This window comes from Mus caroli, chromosome 19 (assembly GCF_900094665.2).
Source record: "Mus caroli chromosome 19, CAROLI_EIJ_v1.1, whole genome shotgun sequence".
Taxonomy (NCBI): Eukaryota; Metazoa; Chordata; class Mammalia; order Rodentia; family Muridae; genus Mus; species Mus caroli.
The window spans coordinates 21,084,985-21,104,820 of record NC_034588.1 but is presented as its reverse complement, the minus strand read 5'-3'; the positions used below and the strand labels follow the sequence as shown (position 1 = coordinate 21,104,820).

Below are 19,836 nucleotides of genomic sequence, written 5' to 3'. Positions count from 1 at the left end.
TTAAGCTTTTTCAACCTTAAGTATTTTGTTACAAAGATATAAAGCATGGTCCACCTCCCAGGGCTTCTGGCAGCTTTCTTAAGGACCTGGGATTAGCTTTTCAGGAATGGAGGAAGATGATGTCCTAATGAAGATTAGGATACAAGTGGAGCACCAGGTCTTCTGTGATGGGAGCCCTCTGCTCAACTCATGTCCAACAGCCACAAGAAAACCATGTTATCAGAACTTGAAAAGTTGAATGATAAAGAGTGCTAGGTATAAAAGCCTTCTAGAACATTCTCACAGAGTCTTCAGGTTGGTCCTGAGGCACTGTTTTCCTCTTTGGCTCCAGCCCTCAGCGAAGACCTCTTCTGTCCCTTTTTTTCTTGTTGGAGGAAGGATTAATTTCTTAATCTCTTCCTTCCGTGATGATAGATACAAAGTATGAAATTGAAAGGGCCCCCCTCTCCCTTTTAGGGTGTTCTAAGGAGACTGAGAACACTGTGTGTGAGGGTGTGTGTGTGTGTGTGTGTGTGTGTGTGTGTGAGAGAGAGAGAGAGAGAGAGAGAGAGAGTGTGAGAGGGGGGAGGGGAGAGGCAGAGGGAGAGAGAAAGGCAAAGGCCACCCCGCCAGTGTCACAAGATAAATAACTGGGTAGCAAGCAGTCTCCATAATCTTTAAAGCTGGAGGTGGCTTACAAAGGATAAAACCCTCCGTCCCTGCACACAGAGCCCTGTTCCTCCCTGAAACAGTAAGACATCCAGAGCCCAGGGGTTGAAGTCCTTGTTTATTGTTGCAGCAATTCTTATACAGACATTAGCGTTCAGTTAAATAAGGAGATAGCACATTAAATACATCACAACCCCAAACCAGACAACTGCCGCCACGGCACAAAGAAGGGGAGGGTGGGCCAGGACCGGTGGGTAACCAGACTGTCAGAGGAAATACATTCAGTGGGTGTGCAGTATCAACATTCCAGGCTCACGTGGAGATATATTTTATTTATATATATTTATATTTATATATAGAGATCATTGAGTTTCGTGTATACAAAGAATGATATTGTTACAAATACAATACTATACTTCTCCCGATGTTTTACAGTAAGCGCTAATGTTACAGAACAGGGGTGTGGGTTCATACCCCTAGTGCTGTGCTAAGTATGTACAAGAGATTTCATTCCCACACAGTCATCACACACTGCCTTAGATGGAGGGAAGATAAAATCAGGGTTTGTGTACTCAAGTGGACCCTAACCAGGGAAGGAGCAGACAGAGGTGAAACTCAAACTAACAAGTAGCCTGGTGAAGGTGAGGGTTAAAACATCAGCGAGAGGTGGCCCTTGGTTGTAAACATTGGTGACAGCTACACCAGTGGGTGGAGAGACCTGAGCAGGGCTCCGTGGGTGGGTTTTCATCAGTGTGCCAAGGGAGCATAGGTGTGGGCGGGGCTGCAGGAGGAGGGAGGGGGAGCTATGGGGGAGGTAGTAGGTTACTCTGGACTCCCTGAAGGCCAATGTTGATGGGCAAAGTTCAGAAAGCAAACCCGTGTGCAGGGAGGTGGCAGCCTGCCTTGTGCTCTACTCCCTCCCACCCCCTGGAGCCTGCTGTGGGGAAGGAAGGGATCGCTCAGGAAGTGGGCTCCTGCCATGGATCTGTGAGCCTTCCCTTCTCTCACGAACTCAAGGCTGATGGTGGCTCCCTGAAACGCTCCCCAGGAGGAAGCAGAGGCAGAATGGGTTCTAGTGCAACCTCATTGGATTGGGGGAGGGGGGAGGCAGGGTGTGTGTGTGGATCTGGGAGCCTGCCCCAAAGCCAAGTCACCAGCATGTTCCAGCTGAGTGGGCACAGTGGCTTTGTGCCTTGCGGTTTGAGGAAGGCGGCTCTGTGGGTAGTCGGCCCCATTATTGAGAGCGATGAGATATTTACATATGTAACGGTGTATATGAAGATGCCAGACAAGACCTGACCCCAAGTTTAACCATTCAGTCTGATGCTAGCAGAGGAAGAACATGTTTCAGCAGGGGACCTGGACCAGGGCACAGCTTTTCCCTCTGGGAGGGAGGACCCTCCCTTAACACAGGAGACTAAGTAATCCTTACAATCATGCTAAACTGTTAGTTCCCTAGGAGAGCTTTGCTTTCTGAGCCCCTCTTAAAGCTTCCAGGCTTCCTGTGCAAGGAGAAAGGAGAGCATTCTCTTTCCTCTTTCCCTGGGGTGGAGAGACTTCATTGGGCGTGATGACTGGTGGGGGTCGGTCCCGGTCGGGTCCCAGGTTAGCCTCTGAGGTCCTGCTTCTGCCTTCCTGTCCAGGTGCTTGGGCATCTGCCCATGGTGGCCACCCTGGGTCAGACGGACATAAGCCTGTCAAGGGCCTTTACCAAGGTTCCCAATGCCAGAGATGGCAGCAATAATGTCCCTCTTTGTCCTACCCATCATCTCCGGCAGAGGAGAGATGGACCACAGCCTTCAGTGTGTGGTGATGTTAGATACCTGACAGATCAGTTATTTCAGATGTGAAGAAAACCCAAGCCTTGGCCCCTGGTCTCCACATTTGCTGGGGTCTGACCTTGGGCCTGGTCCGTGCAGGAGCATTCTGTTAGACACCCTTAAAATCAAGTCCCGATGGCCTGGCTCCTGTGGTCCTAACTCCACGTAGCTCTCACAGCAACAGGCCCGGTCCTTCTCAGGCAGCTTGCTGGACAGCCGGAGGCCTCATATCACTGAGGCTTTTTGTGCTAGAGTAAAACTGAGGGCTCACGGCAGATCCCAGCAAGCACCGGGCTTTCCCGAATCTCTCCAGACATTTCATGAAGTCAGAGAACCCAGGGGTTGGCTGTTTCCCACCCTGGCTGAGGCCTCCTATTCCATCTCTTGTTCTATTCACATCTCTCCCTCCCCCAGACCCCTCTCTTCCCTCCATAAATCCATCCTTCCTGACACTGCTCACTGAACTCCCATTTCCAAAGATACAATATAAATATCCCAGATGCAGAGAACAGGGATTATATTCATACTACAAAATATATTAGTTTTTTTTCCCCTGTCTCTACTGAGGTCATCAATGAAACAAAACAAAAAACAAAAACAAGAACAAAACCAAAAACTAGCCACATCCCACATGGAAACAAACTGCTCTTTGGACCAAGAATAAGTGGAAGCTGGCTCAGAATGGTATTAGTAAAACACATGGACTAGACTGAGACGTGATCCACAACGTAAGGCAACTGATGGAGGCACCAAGCCCTCCATACTAGCTGCAAAATCCCAGATCTACAAGACAGTAGGGCGAGTTTCTGGAGCACAGCTGGGGATTCCTAGGCCCACCACCAAGTGTTAAGTCTGCCCGATTTAGTGGCTTATCTGTTCTTTATAATATCACATCCTCACTAGCAGCTGTGAATGGGCCCAGGCTGGCTTAGCCTTGGGGCAGGGAAGCAGGACACTAGGGCACCCACATCACAGTGTGACCCTCAAGAACCTCCAGTGTGTACATGGGGTGGGGGGAGTCTTAGAGGGAACTCTGAGCCAACTGTGATAGAGAAGGCCAGGACAGTGTCTTTCTTAGAACAAGGCTGGCTGCTTTCTGCCTATGTCAACCTGCTAGGGGAAGGGATCTTCCAGAGAGGAGCTAGGGGTTCTCCACAGGGTTTGTGTGCTAGGTTTTTAGCCTGCTTCAAAGCAGGTAGGGGGCAAATGTGACAGTGTGCAGGGCTCGTGTGTGTGTGTGTGTGTGTGTGTGTGTGGTACATGTAAGAGCCTGTGCAGTAAGTACATTAGGAGGGTACCACCTGCCTGTGGTTATCCTCCAATTTGTAACCTTGGATAATCTGGGGACCTCGGAGGCCCTATGATTTGCCAGGATCTCTGTGGTGTCACAGCAGCCCTATCCAGGGTGTCACTTCCTCATTTCTCAGCAGTTAGGCCTGCCTTAGCACACACATCCATTGCAACTAAAAGAAACCATGGGAGAGATTTAAAAGTGGCTCAGAAATTCTGGGCAGAAATAATGTGCAGGGCCCCCAACGACATAGCAGGCAGCAAACGTCCTTAAAGATGTGGGCTTTAAGGATGTTCAACGCTGTCATCTGTTGCCAACTCCTTTCCTATCAAGTGAGGTGAGGAGGGCAGAGAGATCAGCCACTGAGTTTTAGGCACTGCTCAGTCACCTCCACGCTGCCTCTGGGAACTTCCTCAGGGAAGTATGTGTCTCCCGGGGAGGGATGGTGCCTCTGTGGGCATCCCCCAAAGGCCCTCCACCATGATCCCAGGGAGATATTAGCTGCTCTCCACCCTCAAGAGGGCACACACAAAACTTCCCTGGTATTAAGGAAGGAACAGAAAAGAAAAAAGAAAAGAAAAGAAAAAACCAAACAAACTGGAGAGAGACAGAGAGCAAAGAGGTCCTTGCCGATTCTTCTCTTCCCATGTAAGACCAAATGTTGGGCGCCAGAGGGGAATGTCTCAGTGGACACACAGGTGCAGCACAAAAAAACACAACCACGGTGAGGAGAGTCCTCCATGCATGCCGCTACGCCACGCCACGCCATGCCACGCCACGCCACGCCACACCCCGGAGGTGCGGCTCAGATGTAAACGGGCTGCTCCTGGGCCGTCAGCAGTCGGTACATGGCTGCTGGCATCGTCTTCATGTGGATCTGAGGGCAGAAAGCCATGTTAGCTGGGGCTGGGAGTAGGGCCTCTCATTATATACAGTTTCCAAGACTGCCCACCCTCAACTCGGCTCTGGGACCTGGTTTTGGAAGACTGAAGCCCACAGGCTTTCTAGAAAGTTGCAGTGACTCTAAATGGTAAGATGATATGGGTAAGGCTTAGTTTTCCAGTTAAAGGCTCCAGCTTTTAAGGCCATTTGGAAAATAAGGAAGGGACCACGGGAAGACGGACTCTGGCTTATGGCAGCCTGCTTCCCTTTCTTGGCAACGTGGGAGTGCCAGCCAGCCCGTCTAGAACTGAACAGCTACTAAAGCAAGAAAGCAGTCCCAGAGATCTAGTTAGGACTAGATGTGAGCCCATGCCAATACTGGGGGTGACTGGCTTGATGGGTCTGGAATCTAATTTTTGTCTTCTAAGCACACTGGGTGGGATTAATTGAGGGGGGGGGGGAGAATAAGATAATCTGGGGATCCAGAGAGTAGTAACACAAAGTGAGCATTGAAAAGAAGGTAACAGGGGGCAGGGGTTCTATCAGCCAGGTCTGAGGCAGAGGGCTGCTTACTAAGGAGCATCTAGGGAGGGGAAAGGAGGCTCCAGAAGGTTCCCAGTGAGGCTAGAATGGCACTAGGGGCACACACGGTACCTCAACCCTGCACAACCCCAGGCTTTATTCCTACCTCCCCAACAGCATTGGAGAGGATGTGGACGATCTTCTCATGTGGTGTGGCTACGACACTCTGGCCATTGATTTCGATGATCCGATGTCCCACGCGGACGCCTCCTCTCTCAGCGATTCCCCCTCTCATGAGGCTGCAGATCTACCAGAGGCAAACATCAGATTACACCTAATGGGCAGTGCCCCACCTTAGAACCACGTCAGGGTGGAAGACTGTCTTCCCTGGAACCCTAGTGCCCTAACATCAACACCCCTGAGGAGCTGACTTGGTGAGGCCTGGGACATGTAAATCTTGTAGGTTCCTGTTATGAGCAGTGGGTTCTGTGGCCTGGTATGGAGCTCAGTGGTTGAATGTCTAACTAGCGTGACAGATTCTGTGTCTGATCCCTAGAGCCATATTCAGTGGCAGCAAAAGTAGGTTCTGCAGGCCCACTGGCTGTCGTCTGTGCACCAGCTTTGCACAGGGGATGTGGCAGGTGTGACCTTCCTAGTGTCCTGAACTCTGACCACTTTCTGTCCTTGTTGGGCCTATCAGGCGGTGGCCAGTGTTTCAGTCGGCTTTCCATAGTCACAAGCAGGCTTACCCATGGAACTGTTTGATGCTGGTATCTTGTACTTGAGGAACACTATTGTGTGAACCAAAGAAGCACTAGAAACCTACTCTGTCCCATGGTGTGGCTTGGGGAGAACAGGGACTTGGTGGTCCCTGGCTAAACTCACTTTTTACTGGAATGGAACTGGTGGCACAGCCAGCCACTGCATAGGGTTAGGCTGTGACCACTGGCGAATGAACTGAAAACCCCAAACCTCTTTATTGGATGAAAAGATGAAGGGAATGAACCAGCCAGAAAAATATTCAATATATCTCCATTTTTAGTTGTTATTAATTTTGGAAAATGGTGTGGTCTGACTCGTACTTACAATTCCATTCTGTACGCTGAAACCCAGCTGGTAGCGAAGGTCCGGCCTCCTTATTAGCACTGTGGTCACTGGGGGGCACCTCACGATGTTCAGCTTCACTCGGGACTGGTTCTTTAAGCCCTTGACACATGAATAAAGTACAGTGGAGATGGTGACCACTCCGTCAGGCAGAGGAAATAAAGACAGACGACGTGGCCTGACCCAGAGGCAGCACCCAGACCTGCAGGCTTCTGACGATCTCACTGCTACTGTATGTGCCTGAGCTGGAGCTGTCCCCATGAGGCCTTCCTGGAACCCGTCCCGTCTGTGTGAGACAGGTGTCCCGTGGATGGCATCTTCACTTTGGAAAATGGACTGTGTCACCCTTGGCTATAAGGAACAGTTATGTGTGCTGAAAGGTGAGGGGTGTGCAGAGTCAGTAGAGAGCCCCATGGCCTCTTCCTCTACAAGGCAGACTCTAGCAGTGACTCCTCACAAAGGGCGTACACGTCCCAGCAAGCAGTCCATCCACACAGCTGGTTCCTTCTGGTCTCTGACTCTTCTTCCCCATTCTATGTCTAGAGAGATTGCCTACCTCATGGACATCACTCCCACAGCAGGATACTCCAGTGAGTTTCTGCCTCCTTGAAGTGTGGATTGTGAACAAATGAAACATGGAGACTGTATATGGGTTCATCCTTGGTTGCCTACCCTACCTCTAGGTCAGAATGGATTGTCGAAGAAAATCTGGTCTTTAATTATGAACAGGAAACAGTTTTTCAGAGCCTATTTGGAGCTTTATACACATTAGCCACACAACCCCTCCTTCAGGCAGGCTCACCTACTACCTCATCAGCTATGTGCTGAGAAATGAGGGCCAGAGAAAAGAACCCATTCTAGATGTGAACATGTTCCCTCCAGTGTTGCTGTCTCTGAGGAAGGCCTGTGCTGCCTGGGCTGCCTCCTGCTTGCCAGAGCAGGTACTCGGAGGAGAGCACGCTCAAAGCTCTCTGAGCCTCTCCCCGCACCTGCTCTCCAGCTGGTGCTCCAAATCCCAGTTCAAGATACACAGTGCCGAGAAAAACGATGATTTTGGCATCCTGGAGCAAATGGACCACACTGGTGTTTCTGGGAGCCCTGCTGCTACAGTTGAGGCTGGGAGATCAGAGCATCCAGGAAATGCCTGCCTGCCTGGACTCCTATCTGCCAAGATCAGCCGCTTAAGAAATGGCTCAAGATCAGCTTAGACTTCCCTCCAAGGGAGCAAGGGAAAAGGGTTTGGAGCTGGGTGAGCATGTTCTTCTCCGAGAGAGCAACAATTAGAAGGAACAGGGATTTGGGGAAAGCTAGATTTCATTCAGGCCCACGATGTCCCCTAGAGGTAGCAACCCATGTGACTTGATGTTCAAGCCAATGCAGGTATCACCAGTGCCCCCAGTGCTTTGAAACAGGCTAGGAAACACCTCCTTAAGGGAGTAGTATTTTCAACATGGTGGAATGAATGGCATGTGCTTTTCCTGCATCAGACACCAATGACAGATTTGGGCCTTCTGTGGACAAGTCTTGTTGTCATGTCAGCAAGGGAGAGAGAAGGTCTGGCTTTCTGCTCCCAGCAGTGGGACGAGCATAGTCAGGTGAGGAGGACAGAGCTGCTGTCCCTAGACCCGAGCTTGTCTCCTATTTCTGCTTCTGTAACAGGAGGCTCTTAGGCACTCTGCTCTATCTTACCTTCTGCACTGTTTTCTACATGGTGACACTGAACTCTCTGTCAGGTCTAGAGAGTTCTTCCAAAATGCCTCAGTCTATGCTGAAACAGCCATTTAAGCTTCAAACGCAGACTCCCTGACATCATACGGTATCACGAAGCATGACAGTCCGGGCCTTTGCCACATGCAGATTATATTTTTTTTCTTGAGCACCTACTCTTTGTTCATTTAAAAGTCACTTACATACCAAGGAATGGGTTAGGCACTAGAAGGAATAAGATTCTCTAGGTCTAAGAACTGGGGAGGGAGAAGGAGAGGCTAAAAGAGGTCACACAGAGAGTATCAGAACTAAGACTGGGTCGTGGCCAAGGCAGCTTGAGTCCCACTACATCCATCCAGTATATCCCCCTGAAGAACAAACACACACTGTAAGATCAGGAGTTTGTGGAAAACCAGAGCTGAGAGTGACAGGGTCTGACCAAAGGGACTGTGGGCCTTCCCACATTGCTCTGGCGAACTGATTCAAAATGCCTCAGCAAAATAACTTCAAGACTGGAGAAAATGTGCTCCAGCGTAAAGCTTAGGAGGTGGCGGTCTGAAATAACCAGGGCACGCTCTGCTCTGCTGAGCCTAATCAGCGTTCAAGTTGGGTCCCATTAACTTAGATTTCCTACCTGCCATTTTGTTGGAGGTGCCAATTAAATAAGTGGTCATTCCGTCCCCATGACAACAGTGAATGATGCCATGAATTAAGAAACACAGCGAGAAAGGAGGAAGAGTGGTCTCTATAGCAACCAGAGCAGAACCAAGATACTCTTGAGAAGGACAGGGAAGCTGGGCACTAGGCTGGAAAGGAACAGACGTCTAGAGAGCAGGACTTGGAGGTAATGGCGTGAACCGAGACGGATGCTAGCATGCTTTGCCTACCAGTGGCGGTGCTTCAGGAATAAATTACACCTGGAAAGGTAAAAGAGCTAGGCAGAAAAGAATGTAGAGGGTTTCTGTAACTAGAAACAGTCTACTTCCTGCAGTGGGGGTGGGGCAATTAGCATTGAAGTGGTAAGGCACAGAACACATAGCTTTAGCTGCCTGTTTCTCCAAGTGCGGGCCAGAAGACTCCCTGAGAGTTTGCTGAAAGGCAGAGCCGCACTTAAGCCTTCTCAGAACATAACCAGTATCTTAACAGCATCCCTGGGTGGCTCATGTGTGAGAAGCCATGATTGGTCAAGATGCATGATGCTGGGTACATAACAACAAAGCACACTGGGATCTACTGAAATAAACAGCACTGCAGTAATGTTCTGAAGTCCGGACATCCCCCTGCAGTAGCTGAGGGGGTCTGGGGTTGGACAGTGTGAGAATCTATCTAGCTCCAGGCACAAAGTGGGTGATGTCTAGAGAGCTATAAAAAATGGCACTAAACCTACTGAGCGTGTCTTCGTTTAGTATCGTGGGTTCCAGCAGGTTGTGGCAAATGTTCCACAGTGAAGAAGAGCCATGGGTAGGCTATCTGATTTTTTTTCAGCTCAACAGAGCTGAGTATCTTGGGGCACTGAGTGCCTGGCAGTGTCTGACTGTCCCTGCCTGCTGTGCACATCTCTGTGAGGGAGGCCACAGAGAAGCAGCCGGCTTTCTAGGCCCTCGTCAACAGTCTTTCATTGTCATGCGGCATTTTCATCTTCTGAATCCACGGCAACTCCATTTACAGACATCAACGTTTGGCAACTCAAACAAACTTCCCCTCCTCTCCCACCCCCAGGAAGCCTGAGGGCGACTGTGGGCATTGGAGTTTTGCTTTTATCTTGACTGAGTTTGTGGTCTGTGGACAGTGTGGAGTCCCTAAGCGGTTGGATCAGCTTGACCACATGGGCCCTATGACCCTCGCCGTGTCTGTGCCATTTAGAGGGCAATGGGGACAGGTAAGAGGAGAGTTGGGTTCCAATGAATGGCTAGCTGGGAGCTCTAAGCTCTTGGAGTTTCTGGTACAGGGTGGCTTCTGGGAAGGCCAGCTTCTGATGCCAGGCTGGGAGTCATCAGAGATTCCTGCTTCTCAAACACAGGTCCATCCCCGTCTTCACTCATGTTCCCTCTGCTGCCCCACCCCCACTCTCTCTCTCTTTAGTCACCGTGGGCTGCCACAACGAAATATCGTACACTGGGCAGCATTAATTCTTCTAGTCGCACAGGCCAGAAGTCTGAGATGAGGGTGCTGGCAGCCAGGTGATGATGAGGGGGCTCCCCTGGGCTACAGACTGCTGTCTTCTTGTTGCTTTCACATGGAGGAAGGGAGGCTCGTAGCATCCCTTGCACAAAGGCGCTGATGCGATTCATGAATACATCACCTTTAGGACCTAGTCACCTCCCCCAAGCCCCCTGGGGTTAGGGACTTGACATGTATTTTAAGGGGACATATTCAGTCTAAACCCATAGCCTTTTCAGACCTAGATCAGCTGCCCATAAAGTTACCCTCACCAACTTCACTCACCACGTTCTCTCTCGCATCTGAACTCTGCACTCACACACAGACTCTCGAGATTGGCAGTACAGGGGCTGTTCTATGTATTGTAGGATGTGCCTGTATACGTAACTTGCTCACAGTGGGACAGCCAAGACCGTCTCCAGTCTTCTGGGGCATGCATTAGTACCTCTGGCTAAGGATGTGCACTTAGACAGACACCTTCCCTAGACAGTGCTGTCTTGGGATCAGATTATTGTTCACTGGTGAGTGATCTGTCTATACCAAGGGCCAGCTATGTAATCATTGTTCTGTGCCTCAGTGTCTCGGTGTGCAGCAGGTGAGCATATTACCTGCTACATTACAAGTTCATGAGCAACCAGAAAGCCATGAGTTTGGTGAGCGAATCTACAACCACCTTCTGGTCAGTGTTCAGTGCATAGCCCTTGACTTCTGTAACTGTGGGGCCAGTCATCACTTCTTGCTAGGCCTAGCTCCTGGCTGAGGTCCTGCTCACTGTCTGGACCACACAGCCCCTTGCCATTCTCACATGCACACACAAGTAATGTGTTCACAGGAGAGAGGGGAGAAGGCACGCCAATGGGCAGTGCTCCTGCCTTTTAGTAGAGATCACCATGACAACACCAGATCAAACCTTACAGGTCAGGATAAGATCTACCTCTTGACTCAACACTAGCCCATTGTCCATCAATCCAGGCAGACACTTCTAACCCCCCATCCCTCCTTGACATATACCTAGGTTTTAATGCTTTCAGAGTCAACTTTAGCACTGTCCTATAAATGTTTCCTTGTCTAAGTCCTTGCCACCCTTTACCTCTACGTTGCTATGCACCCTCTCAACAATATAATTATCTGCCACATGTATGGCTCCTCCATGGTTCAGCTCAGCACCCAACAAAGGTCCAATGAAACATATCTGAGTGAGTCTCTGCATTAAGCAGATTCTCTGATCTCATCATCACTGTACAGCCATGCACCACACAGCTTAGTCAACCATAGCAGTCCTCTAAGACAATCTTGAAAGATCCCCATTACCCAGAGACATCACGGGCATCCTGACATCATGGTACAACTCACTCCTCACGTCTGTGGTGATGTATGTGTAGACTCCCTGCACTGCAAACTTTTAGCCATAAAAGCACAGCAGCATGTGTGTTTGTACACACATGTATGTACAAAATATTTAATTAAGGCCATGTTATTTGCAATCTAAATATTCATTATACTGCATTTCTATCATTATTTTAGGGTGTTCAGTCATTAAAATAGAACATTAAGCATAGGATAGTATGCTGTCTTATGCTGGCAACTCCTTAAGGGTCTTTCAGTTACTCTCCTGGTTTTATCAAGAGGCCATATCAGGTGACTGCCCTAAATTTGTGTAATACTCTGTGGTGTTTGGGAAATGACAAAATTGACTGACGTCTCTCAGAACTAATCCTCCACACGTGGCTGTATACTAAGCGACGTGTATGCCCTATGATGGAAGCAGAGACACTGCCCCCATGCTCTCACCGGCACCCTCGCCCTAGCTTCTCCAACAAGGGCGTTGACTTTTGCAGGTTTCCTCTGCCACCCAATGCCCACTGTGCAGGTTTATTCTCTCCTTCCAGCACTGTGTTCTCTCTGAAACCCCCTGGATCACAGAAAGCTGAGCACCCCAGCCTGCCCACTTGCTGGGCGCGGGTTACTGTCATATTGGCCACACAAGCAGTGAAGATTGGCATTCTCTAAAGGCTACAATGCACAGATGCTAAGAAGAAAAATCCAGCTCTCTCCTCAAGTAGTCACGTTTCCATTCTCTCTTTAACTCTTTTCTTTTGGGATAGTATCAGCCTGGGGTGAACAAAAGCCAACGAGTAGACTGGAGTAAGTTTTCTCTCTATGGCATTCAATATTCAGGTGGTGGCTCAGGGGAAGGGGAAGGTTGGCTCCCACCGGTGTTCTCTGAAGAGCTGACACGCTTCCATGAGCTGTAAAGGGCGGTAAGTAAGTCATGTGCGGCTGCCTGGAGATAGTGGACTACCTGGGTTAGAGGGCTGAGGGAAATCCTGCTGAGGCTGAGCCTGGCTATGTTGAGGAAAGAGAGTTAGTTGATGAGCTATGCCTAGGTTGAGCGTTGGTGTTATGTAAGGCGCATATCTTACCTATCACATACACAGGATTTATGGAGAAGTGATAGTAACTCGATTGTTGGCTGCCTTGGGTGCACGCCCATGCCATTTGTTATTTGGGTCTTCCCCCTGCCTATGCTTTAAAATGTTCACAAATTTTGAGGCCTGGGTGGCAGTCACACTTCACATCATGTCAGGCCTGTCACTGAGGGGTTTTCTCATGCTGAGGTACCTTAATGATGCTCTGGCAGGTGGAGAGAGGCAGGCCCACCAGGCTGGTGCCGTTGATGGACATGATCTGGTCCCCGATATTCAGCTTCCCCGACTTCTCTGCAGGGCCCCCGTGCATCATGTTGGCAATGATCACGGTTGGCAGAATGGATCCCCAGCCAGACTCCACAATCACAACTCCCAGGATCTCACCTTTCTGCTTCTCTATGAAGACCTGAAAGGAGAAGAGAAAGAAACCTCGAGTCAGCAGCCACGTGTGATAGGTCCCTGAGCTGGTCCCCCTGCCTGTGTGGGGGAAAAAAGAGACACTGCTTTGGGGCTTCCAATCTAGGTGAGTTTCTGTCTTTTCTACATTCCACAGCATTGGGAATCTGTAAGAAACCACTTCATTCAAACCCATCTAGACCTTGGAATTCACCCTCATTTCATATGTACAAGAGACAGCAAAATTTTCCATTTTCCTTTAAAACGTTAGCTGTCCTTAGTAGGTGGCCTTAATCCACATGGCTCTTGGATGCTATGCACAGGTTTTCCCGTGCCATGGTGCCCTGTAAATTCTTTTCAGTATTTGAGTGAGAAATAAATGTGTGGGGCACTTCTCTGTGCAGAGAAAGGTGAGGGGAGAGAGAAGCTGAAGCTGCCATGACCTCTGTCCTGCCAAGTGCAGCTGTCTTGCCTCAGTGTTGGACCTGGCCCATCACTGGCCACTTTAGGGGCCCTTACCTGGACTGTGGGCTTCGTAAGGACAGAGGTCAAGTCCTGTATTCACATCTATAGAATTCTCTCAAAACTCTACTTGACTCACAAGGGCAGGGGATGCACAGCCTATCATTTATACTTGTTTTTGATAGTACTTAATGATAAGATCCTCTGGGAAGAAGCCAGAGATGGGCATGAGAACCACAAAATGTCCTGTGAACACCACTATCTTCCGCCTCTACTTCCACTGCAGGGCTGCCTCACCCTCCAGGGCCCCGCCCTGCTGGCTCAGCTTGGGAACAAGTTCCTGGAAGTACCTACATCTTTGCAGTTTTCCGACTTGGAGAAGTGGATCAGGTCATCGTTGTACATGTCCTGGGTGTTGAGCAGGTCACTGTATTCCTTCTGGCTGAGGTCTTCTGGGTTAATGCCATTGGCCCTGAGGAATTCCTGGTACGCAACACTGAACGCCTGTCCTATGGACTGCGCGATCAGCTGGGCCTATAGCAGCATACGGGAAGACAGAGGTGAGAGGGGGAACTCCTGGCATACCCACCCTGGACAATCCCTTGAGGCAGTTGAGGCTTCTAAATAGCAGGCCAGTCAGTCTACATCAGGGTACCAGAGCCTACCAGGAACTATTTGAAAAAACCATCAGTATGTTTCTTGTTCCGACTGTGCCCATAAGGGTGTCATTGGTACTCAGTAGATAGGAATCTGAGATGCAGGACATCCTACTATATGCAGGACAGTCATATATGATGACAAGTCACTCTACATCCTGTACAATTTTTGCACATCCCACTGGACATTTATATTATATGTAACAGTTGATTCTAATTACTGTGCCCACAACTGGATTCTAGTTTATATTTAAATACAAAGATTCACTGGCTATACTGCACATTTGAAGAATAATATTATGCAAAGTGAAGGTCCTTTGAGATTTTGTAAGTTTCATGTCTTTCGAAACCACCCACATCATTTGTGGTCTCAGCCTCTGAATTGGTAATGATCACATTCCTGTCTGTACGCACCGTGGCGCACAGAGATCCTGCTTGTGTTTATAGACACGGATGCTTGTTTGGGCCCCAATTCAAAATGTCAAGTAGAAATTATCCACAGTGTCACATCAAATACAATATTATTCTCACAGCCAAACTTAGGTAAGTAGGTGTAAATATCGGGCTACCTCATCACATTTTTTTTTTTTTTTTGAAATGGCTGGCCCTGGAATTTATACAATGTATCATGATTTTATCTTAACCTCTTTTCCTTTATTATACTTATGGCCATAAGTTATTTTGTAGAGAAAAGGGAATTGGAGAAATGGCTCAGTGGTTAAGAGGTCTGGGTCTGGTGGGTGATGTTCCTGCCGCTGTGGCGGGAGGAGCAGGGTCACTAAGTTCACTGTGATAGCATGAGAGATCTGCACAGCTCCCAACATTTCCTCTGTGCACACTCTGGTGCCATGAAGACTTGCTTAGACTCGAAATCTGGGGCTCCCTCTTTCAAAGCCTGCTGGTAGAGTGGCCACTCTTCCTTCCCAAGCAAACTCAGCACTCCCCTGCCTCTGGGCCTTTGTGCCTGCTATTTCCTAGTCTCATTCTATTCGGGTCTCTGTTTAAATGTTACCTACGCTGATGATCCTATGTGAACTAGTCCTGTCCTTTGTGCACTGATCCTATTTTATATTTCAGTACAGCCCTCTCCATGTCTAATTAAGTTCACTTATCTCTATTTTCTATCCCCTCCAACCTGCACAAAGAATAACTCCTGTACCTTTATTCAGCCTTCTATCTCCAGATCTAGAACAGTTCCTGTTACATAGTATATACTGAATAAATATGTTTAATGTAGGATGAGCCAGACTGATTCGAGTTCTGATAAACTGGCTACTTAGTGGCTATCCAGGAGGATAGGTTGGGGAACCCAGAGGAAGGATGGGGAAGCCAGTCTTACGTCCTCAGACTCAAAGACATGGCAGATCATCTTGTACTGTCTTTTTCCATCTTGGGAAGGGTGAGAGGCCTCCACATTCTCCTGGGAGTTAGAACGGGGCATCCGCCTGCGGGCCATCAGCACAACGATGTTGCCAATGTCTGCGATGTAGGAAATGGTCCTCAGAGGGTGGTCCATCATAGGTTCCTAGAGGTGAAGGGCAGAGGAGGTGAGTCTGCACACAGAACCTTATCGTCTTCCCCCATACCAGCCGAGGTGGGCCAGGGACAAGCTTCACCACCAGACCTCTGAGTCCTACCCCCAAGGCCTGAGGAAGTTTCCTTGGTGAATGAAGAGCAAGAGATATGTGCAGGAGAAAAGCAAATATCAAACATTTTACACCGTGTAGAGTCTCCAGTGGTGAAGCTGGAAAGAAAATCTAAATTTCAGTGTGCTTGTGTATGTGTGCATGCATGTATGCACATGTAGGCATGTGTGTGCTGTACAATTTTAAAGAGACTTCCTTAAGGCAAATGAGTCCTCCCCAGAGAACCCATGGGAGTGACTTGAGTGAGAGACCACACATACATTCTGAGTTTTCCTTTGTACTTTAAGAATGAATGTGACCTTTGAGCCCACCATAGCCTTGAGTTTCACTGGAAACCAGTGTGTGTGTGTGTGTGTGTGTGTGTGTGTGTGTGTGTATGAAGTCCTAACTGAATGTGTGTCATTGACATGAACACAGTTACATCAAGGATCCCAATGTCTCAGACTCATGGGGATGGCTAAGCTTTTCCCTGGTCCATGTGTAGTTAAAGAAAAATGCGAACCCCAGTTTTGTCCTCCCCAGTGTTTACAGCCTGAGCCTGCTCTCCTAGAGAGAAATCCTGCTGTGAGAGTAGCTAAACCCACCTCCTCGTTCAGAGTTACACACACTGAGTTTTGAGGCTGCTGCTGGTACACCTCCATGAGATCTGGTAGAGCATGTGGTCTATCAGATCTCAGCTACTATCTGTGTGTCTGTCCTTTCTTCATTCCCTTATCAGCCCTGTCAGTTTCCAGGACCCAGCATGCAAGTTGTGGCACCCCAATACCTGGGGATGGGCACTTTACAGGCAGAGAATCTATGCTAGAATTCCTTTGGCTTTTGTCCCTGAGAAAAGTGGGAACGAGCTGGTACCTGTGTATCCGCATTCAGTACTTTGATCCTCTGGGTAGAGATGAAGAGATCCACCTCAGTCATTGGCTGAGATTCACCTTCAGGAGCCTAAGAAGAATGGGCACCAAGAAGAGGTTTTACTGTATTGTCTTCACCCGGAGGCACGGGAAAGGTTAGCTCACACACTGGGTTACCAAGACACAGTCACCAGAACGGCAACACAGGGTTAAATTGCCAAAGCTGAAGGTACTACAGGGAGGATGGACACGTGGACCAGAGTTAGCGTCTCTGTATTCCAGGGGAAATGCAGAGTTCCTTCTGATGCTGCTTCCCTCAGAGCAGAGGTTGCTGCAGCAGATTAACTCTGGACATGATGGCAAGTGACCCTTTCTGTAAGGCTTTGGGAGACTGAAGGGTAAGAGCAGCTAACTCGTAGTGAGGACCTTGGAATAGTCACTCATTTTACCCTGCAAGAGCTAGTGGAAGCCCATGTCTGTGGTGGGTGCAAATGAAGCCACCGGATGCAGTTCTGGTAAGAGGGTCTTCATAGTCACACATCACCACCGCACCACGGAAGCAGCTGCCTGCTCCCGCAGCCACCCTGTCACAATGGAGCCCCCAGTGTCTCACATCCTTGGAGTAAGTTACAAACACCTAGAAGCTCTGCAACCCCCAAAGTGCAGCCTGGCTCATTTAGGGCTGAACCCTGCACGTGTGTGGTTATTAGCGGGTTTTCTTTTTTTTGCATCCAGCAATCTGAGAAATCCTCAAACGGAATGTAACGGTAATTGACTAGTCCCAGGTCCCTGCCACATCATTGCTCCTGAGCGGCTTGCAGCCTCCACCCTAGAGGATTCATTTAGCATCTCCAATCTGCTCCCTGGCGTTCATCTGAGGTGAAATGACCAAATGAGCAACAGAAAATGGCCACTTGAGGCAACCAAGTTTGGAGAGAGGCTGGCTTATGGAGCGACTCAAAACGAAATCGGAACAAAAAAACTTGCTGGATGCAGAAAACAAAAACACAAAATCATAAAAAGGCGGAACATAAAAGAAAAAGGACAGGCGTAACACCAAGTGATGAAGTTGTACTGCACCTTCTTCCTGCTTTTGGCTAATTTCTGGGCCGTCTGCTTAGCATGGAACAAACAGAGACAGGAGAATAGTTAGAAGAGAATTTGCAGACTCAGTCAAAAAGGGGACGGACACACTAACACTGCTCAGGGGTGGGTATAAAGCACTTGTAGGAGGAAGATGGGCGTACACACCCCACTTTAGGGGGAATATTCCTAATATAATGTGAGCACTGGGGATGGCATGGAGGGCGTCTCATGCTTCACTGTCATTTGACTTTTTGAAGAACGCAGTTTGGTTCTGTTCTCATCACGTGCCTTCCTTCCTTAACCTCACTGACGGTTGTCGGGCTGTGTCTTTATCTTTATCTGCTTGCTTTGGGAGTAACCTGCTGACTTTCCCCTCAGCTGCTTCTGATAAAAAGCTACATCTGTCCAGACTTTTGTTTTCTACTGCAGTTTTGGCTCCGTCTCCGAGCCCCGCTTTAGCTGTATTGCAGTTTTGTGCACCGGCTTTTCTCTTACTGACACATTACAACACTTCAGCTGAGATGTCTTTGAACCCTTTGAATCATTTAGAGTTGTGCTATTAATTTCAAAAATATGTGGAGGGTTTCTAGCTATCCCTTGGCACTGGTTTGGGGATCAATCTTACTGTGGCCTGAGACCATGCTGTGTATGATTTCAGTCTTTTTGGAAGGTGCTGAGTCATGGCCGACTTGGGTGAGCACACTATATGGCCTGCACAGTAAACAGTCTCAGCTGTCAGCTAACATGATCTTTCAGTTCTCAGGTGGGTTTGTGTTTGTGTGTCTGTCCTGCTCGTGCCTTCATTTTACTGACAAACTGTATTAAGACCACAAGCTGTTACTGTGGACTTGTCTTTGCATTGCTTTGGTTCTATTGGTCTTTGCTCTCTCTGTAGCCATGTTACAGAGTACATATATGTTTAGGGTAGTATGTCTTCCTGTTGAATCAGTCCTATAATCTCTCCCCACACCGTTTATCTGTAGCAATAATTTCCTCTTAAATTTCATAAGATGAATATAGTTTGTACCTGGCAAAAATGGACATATTTATCTTTTTTACTCCTAATTAAAAGATAGCATCGCTAGTAAAAGCTGAGCTGAGCTTTCTAAAGCCAAATCTCAGTATTACTTGTGTGATTTTAGGCAAGCCATTTAGCACTTCTGCTTCCTCTATGTACTATATGGATTTAAATAGTATCTACCTCCCAGGGCTGTTTTTAAAGATAAAATGAACACATGAAGAAAAAGGTCTTCGAATAGTACACTGAGCATTATGTCTGTGTCTGCTATATATAATGAAAATGTACAAGTGTAGGATGCAGTTCCTCAATCATATATGTTATATATTTTCTGTCACTGTGAGTCAGTGGCCAGGCTGTGGGCGATGCTATGAAGGGCGAAGCTGCATCGCTGTGATGGATGGATAAGGCTGGACTGTTGTCACGGGTGTGGGTGGTAAAGCTGAGCTGTTGTGGACGCTATGGTACCAGTGGGCACAGCTTTGCTGTTCTGATGGGGGTGGCTGGGTAACTTACCTTAGCAAAAAACTGTGCCCTCAGCAATGCATCTCTATTTCACTAGTGGTTAGAATGTGTTGCCTGCTGCCTGCATGCTCCCACAGTGGAGACTGGATGAGTCAGCCATCCAAACACCGCATAGCTAATTACCGATACACTCAGGAAAGAGGGCAACCACACTCCCACACAGCTTCCCCACCATTCTTCCCGTGGTGATGAGATGGCTGTGAGCAATCTACTCTGGAGGACTCTGAAGTTAATAAAACACCCATGTGCTTTACTAACCGCCTCACAAGCCAGAGGGTGGATCTGAGCATCTGAGAAAGCCCTGAGTGGACCTGCGTGCACCTGAGTTAGAAGCTGTCCCTGGATGTTCTGACCTGAGTTGGTTTTCATCTGCCTTGAAACTTTTCCTCTAGGATCTGAAATGCTTCCTTCCTCTCCACTCATGAAGTAACATGAAATGGCCCGGGAATTCCTATTCCTGTTGATTTCAAAAGTCTAACAATTCTTCAACTCTAGGGAAATGTGTTCCACCTTCATTATCAAAAAATTACCCAGACTCCATTCCCCCCCCCCCAAACTACAGAAGGATGAAGAAGGCAAACCAAGTTTCATGACAGGTGTTCTGACATGGTTTATGCAGCAGATTATAGCATTTCG

At 48.5% G+C, this 19,836-nt stretch overlaps 1 protein-coding gene across 4 annotated transcripts in view; it reads right to left on the bottom strand.

Annotated features, from left to right (window-relative positions):
• Window positions 1-753: 753 nt before the first annotated feature.
• The window catches only part of Apba1 (amyloid beta precursor protein binding family A member 1), a 192,336-nt gene continuing 173,253 nt past the window's right edge, over window positions 754-19,836 (bottom strand). For 2 of the 4 annotated variants that reach the window (XM_029472661.1, XM_029472662.1), the window contains exons 6-13: window positions 17,652-17,687; window positions 16,576-16,662; window positions 15,417-15,602; window positions 13,776-13,955; window positions 12,757-12,969; window positions 6,250-6,369; window positions 5,330-5,470; window positions 754-4,636 (exon numbers count right to left, since the gene is read on the bottom strand). In XM_029472661.1, coding sequence (XP_029328521.1) covers window positions 4,565-4,636; window positions 5,330-5,470; window positions 6,250-6,369; window positions 12,757-12,969; window positions 13,776-13,955; window positions 15,417-15,602; window positions 16,576-16,662; window positions 17,652-17,687 — 1,035 coding nt within the window. In that variant the 3' untranslated portion in view covers window positions 754-4,564. The remainder of the gene's footprint in view (window positions 4,637-5,329; window positions 5,471-6,249; window positions 6,370-12,756; window positions 12,970-13,775; window positions 13,956-15,416; window positions 15,603-16,575; window positions 16,663-17,651; window positions 17,688-19,836) is intronic. The other 2 variants (XM_021152276.2, XM_029472664.1) reach the window with 2 other exon arrangements.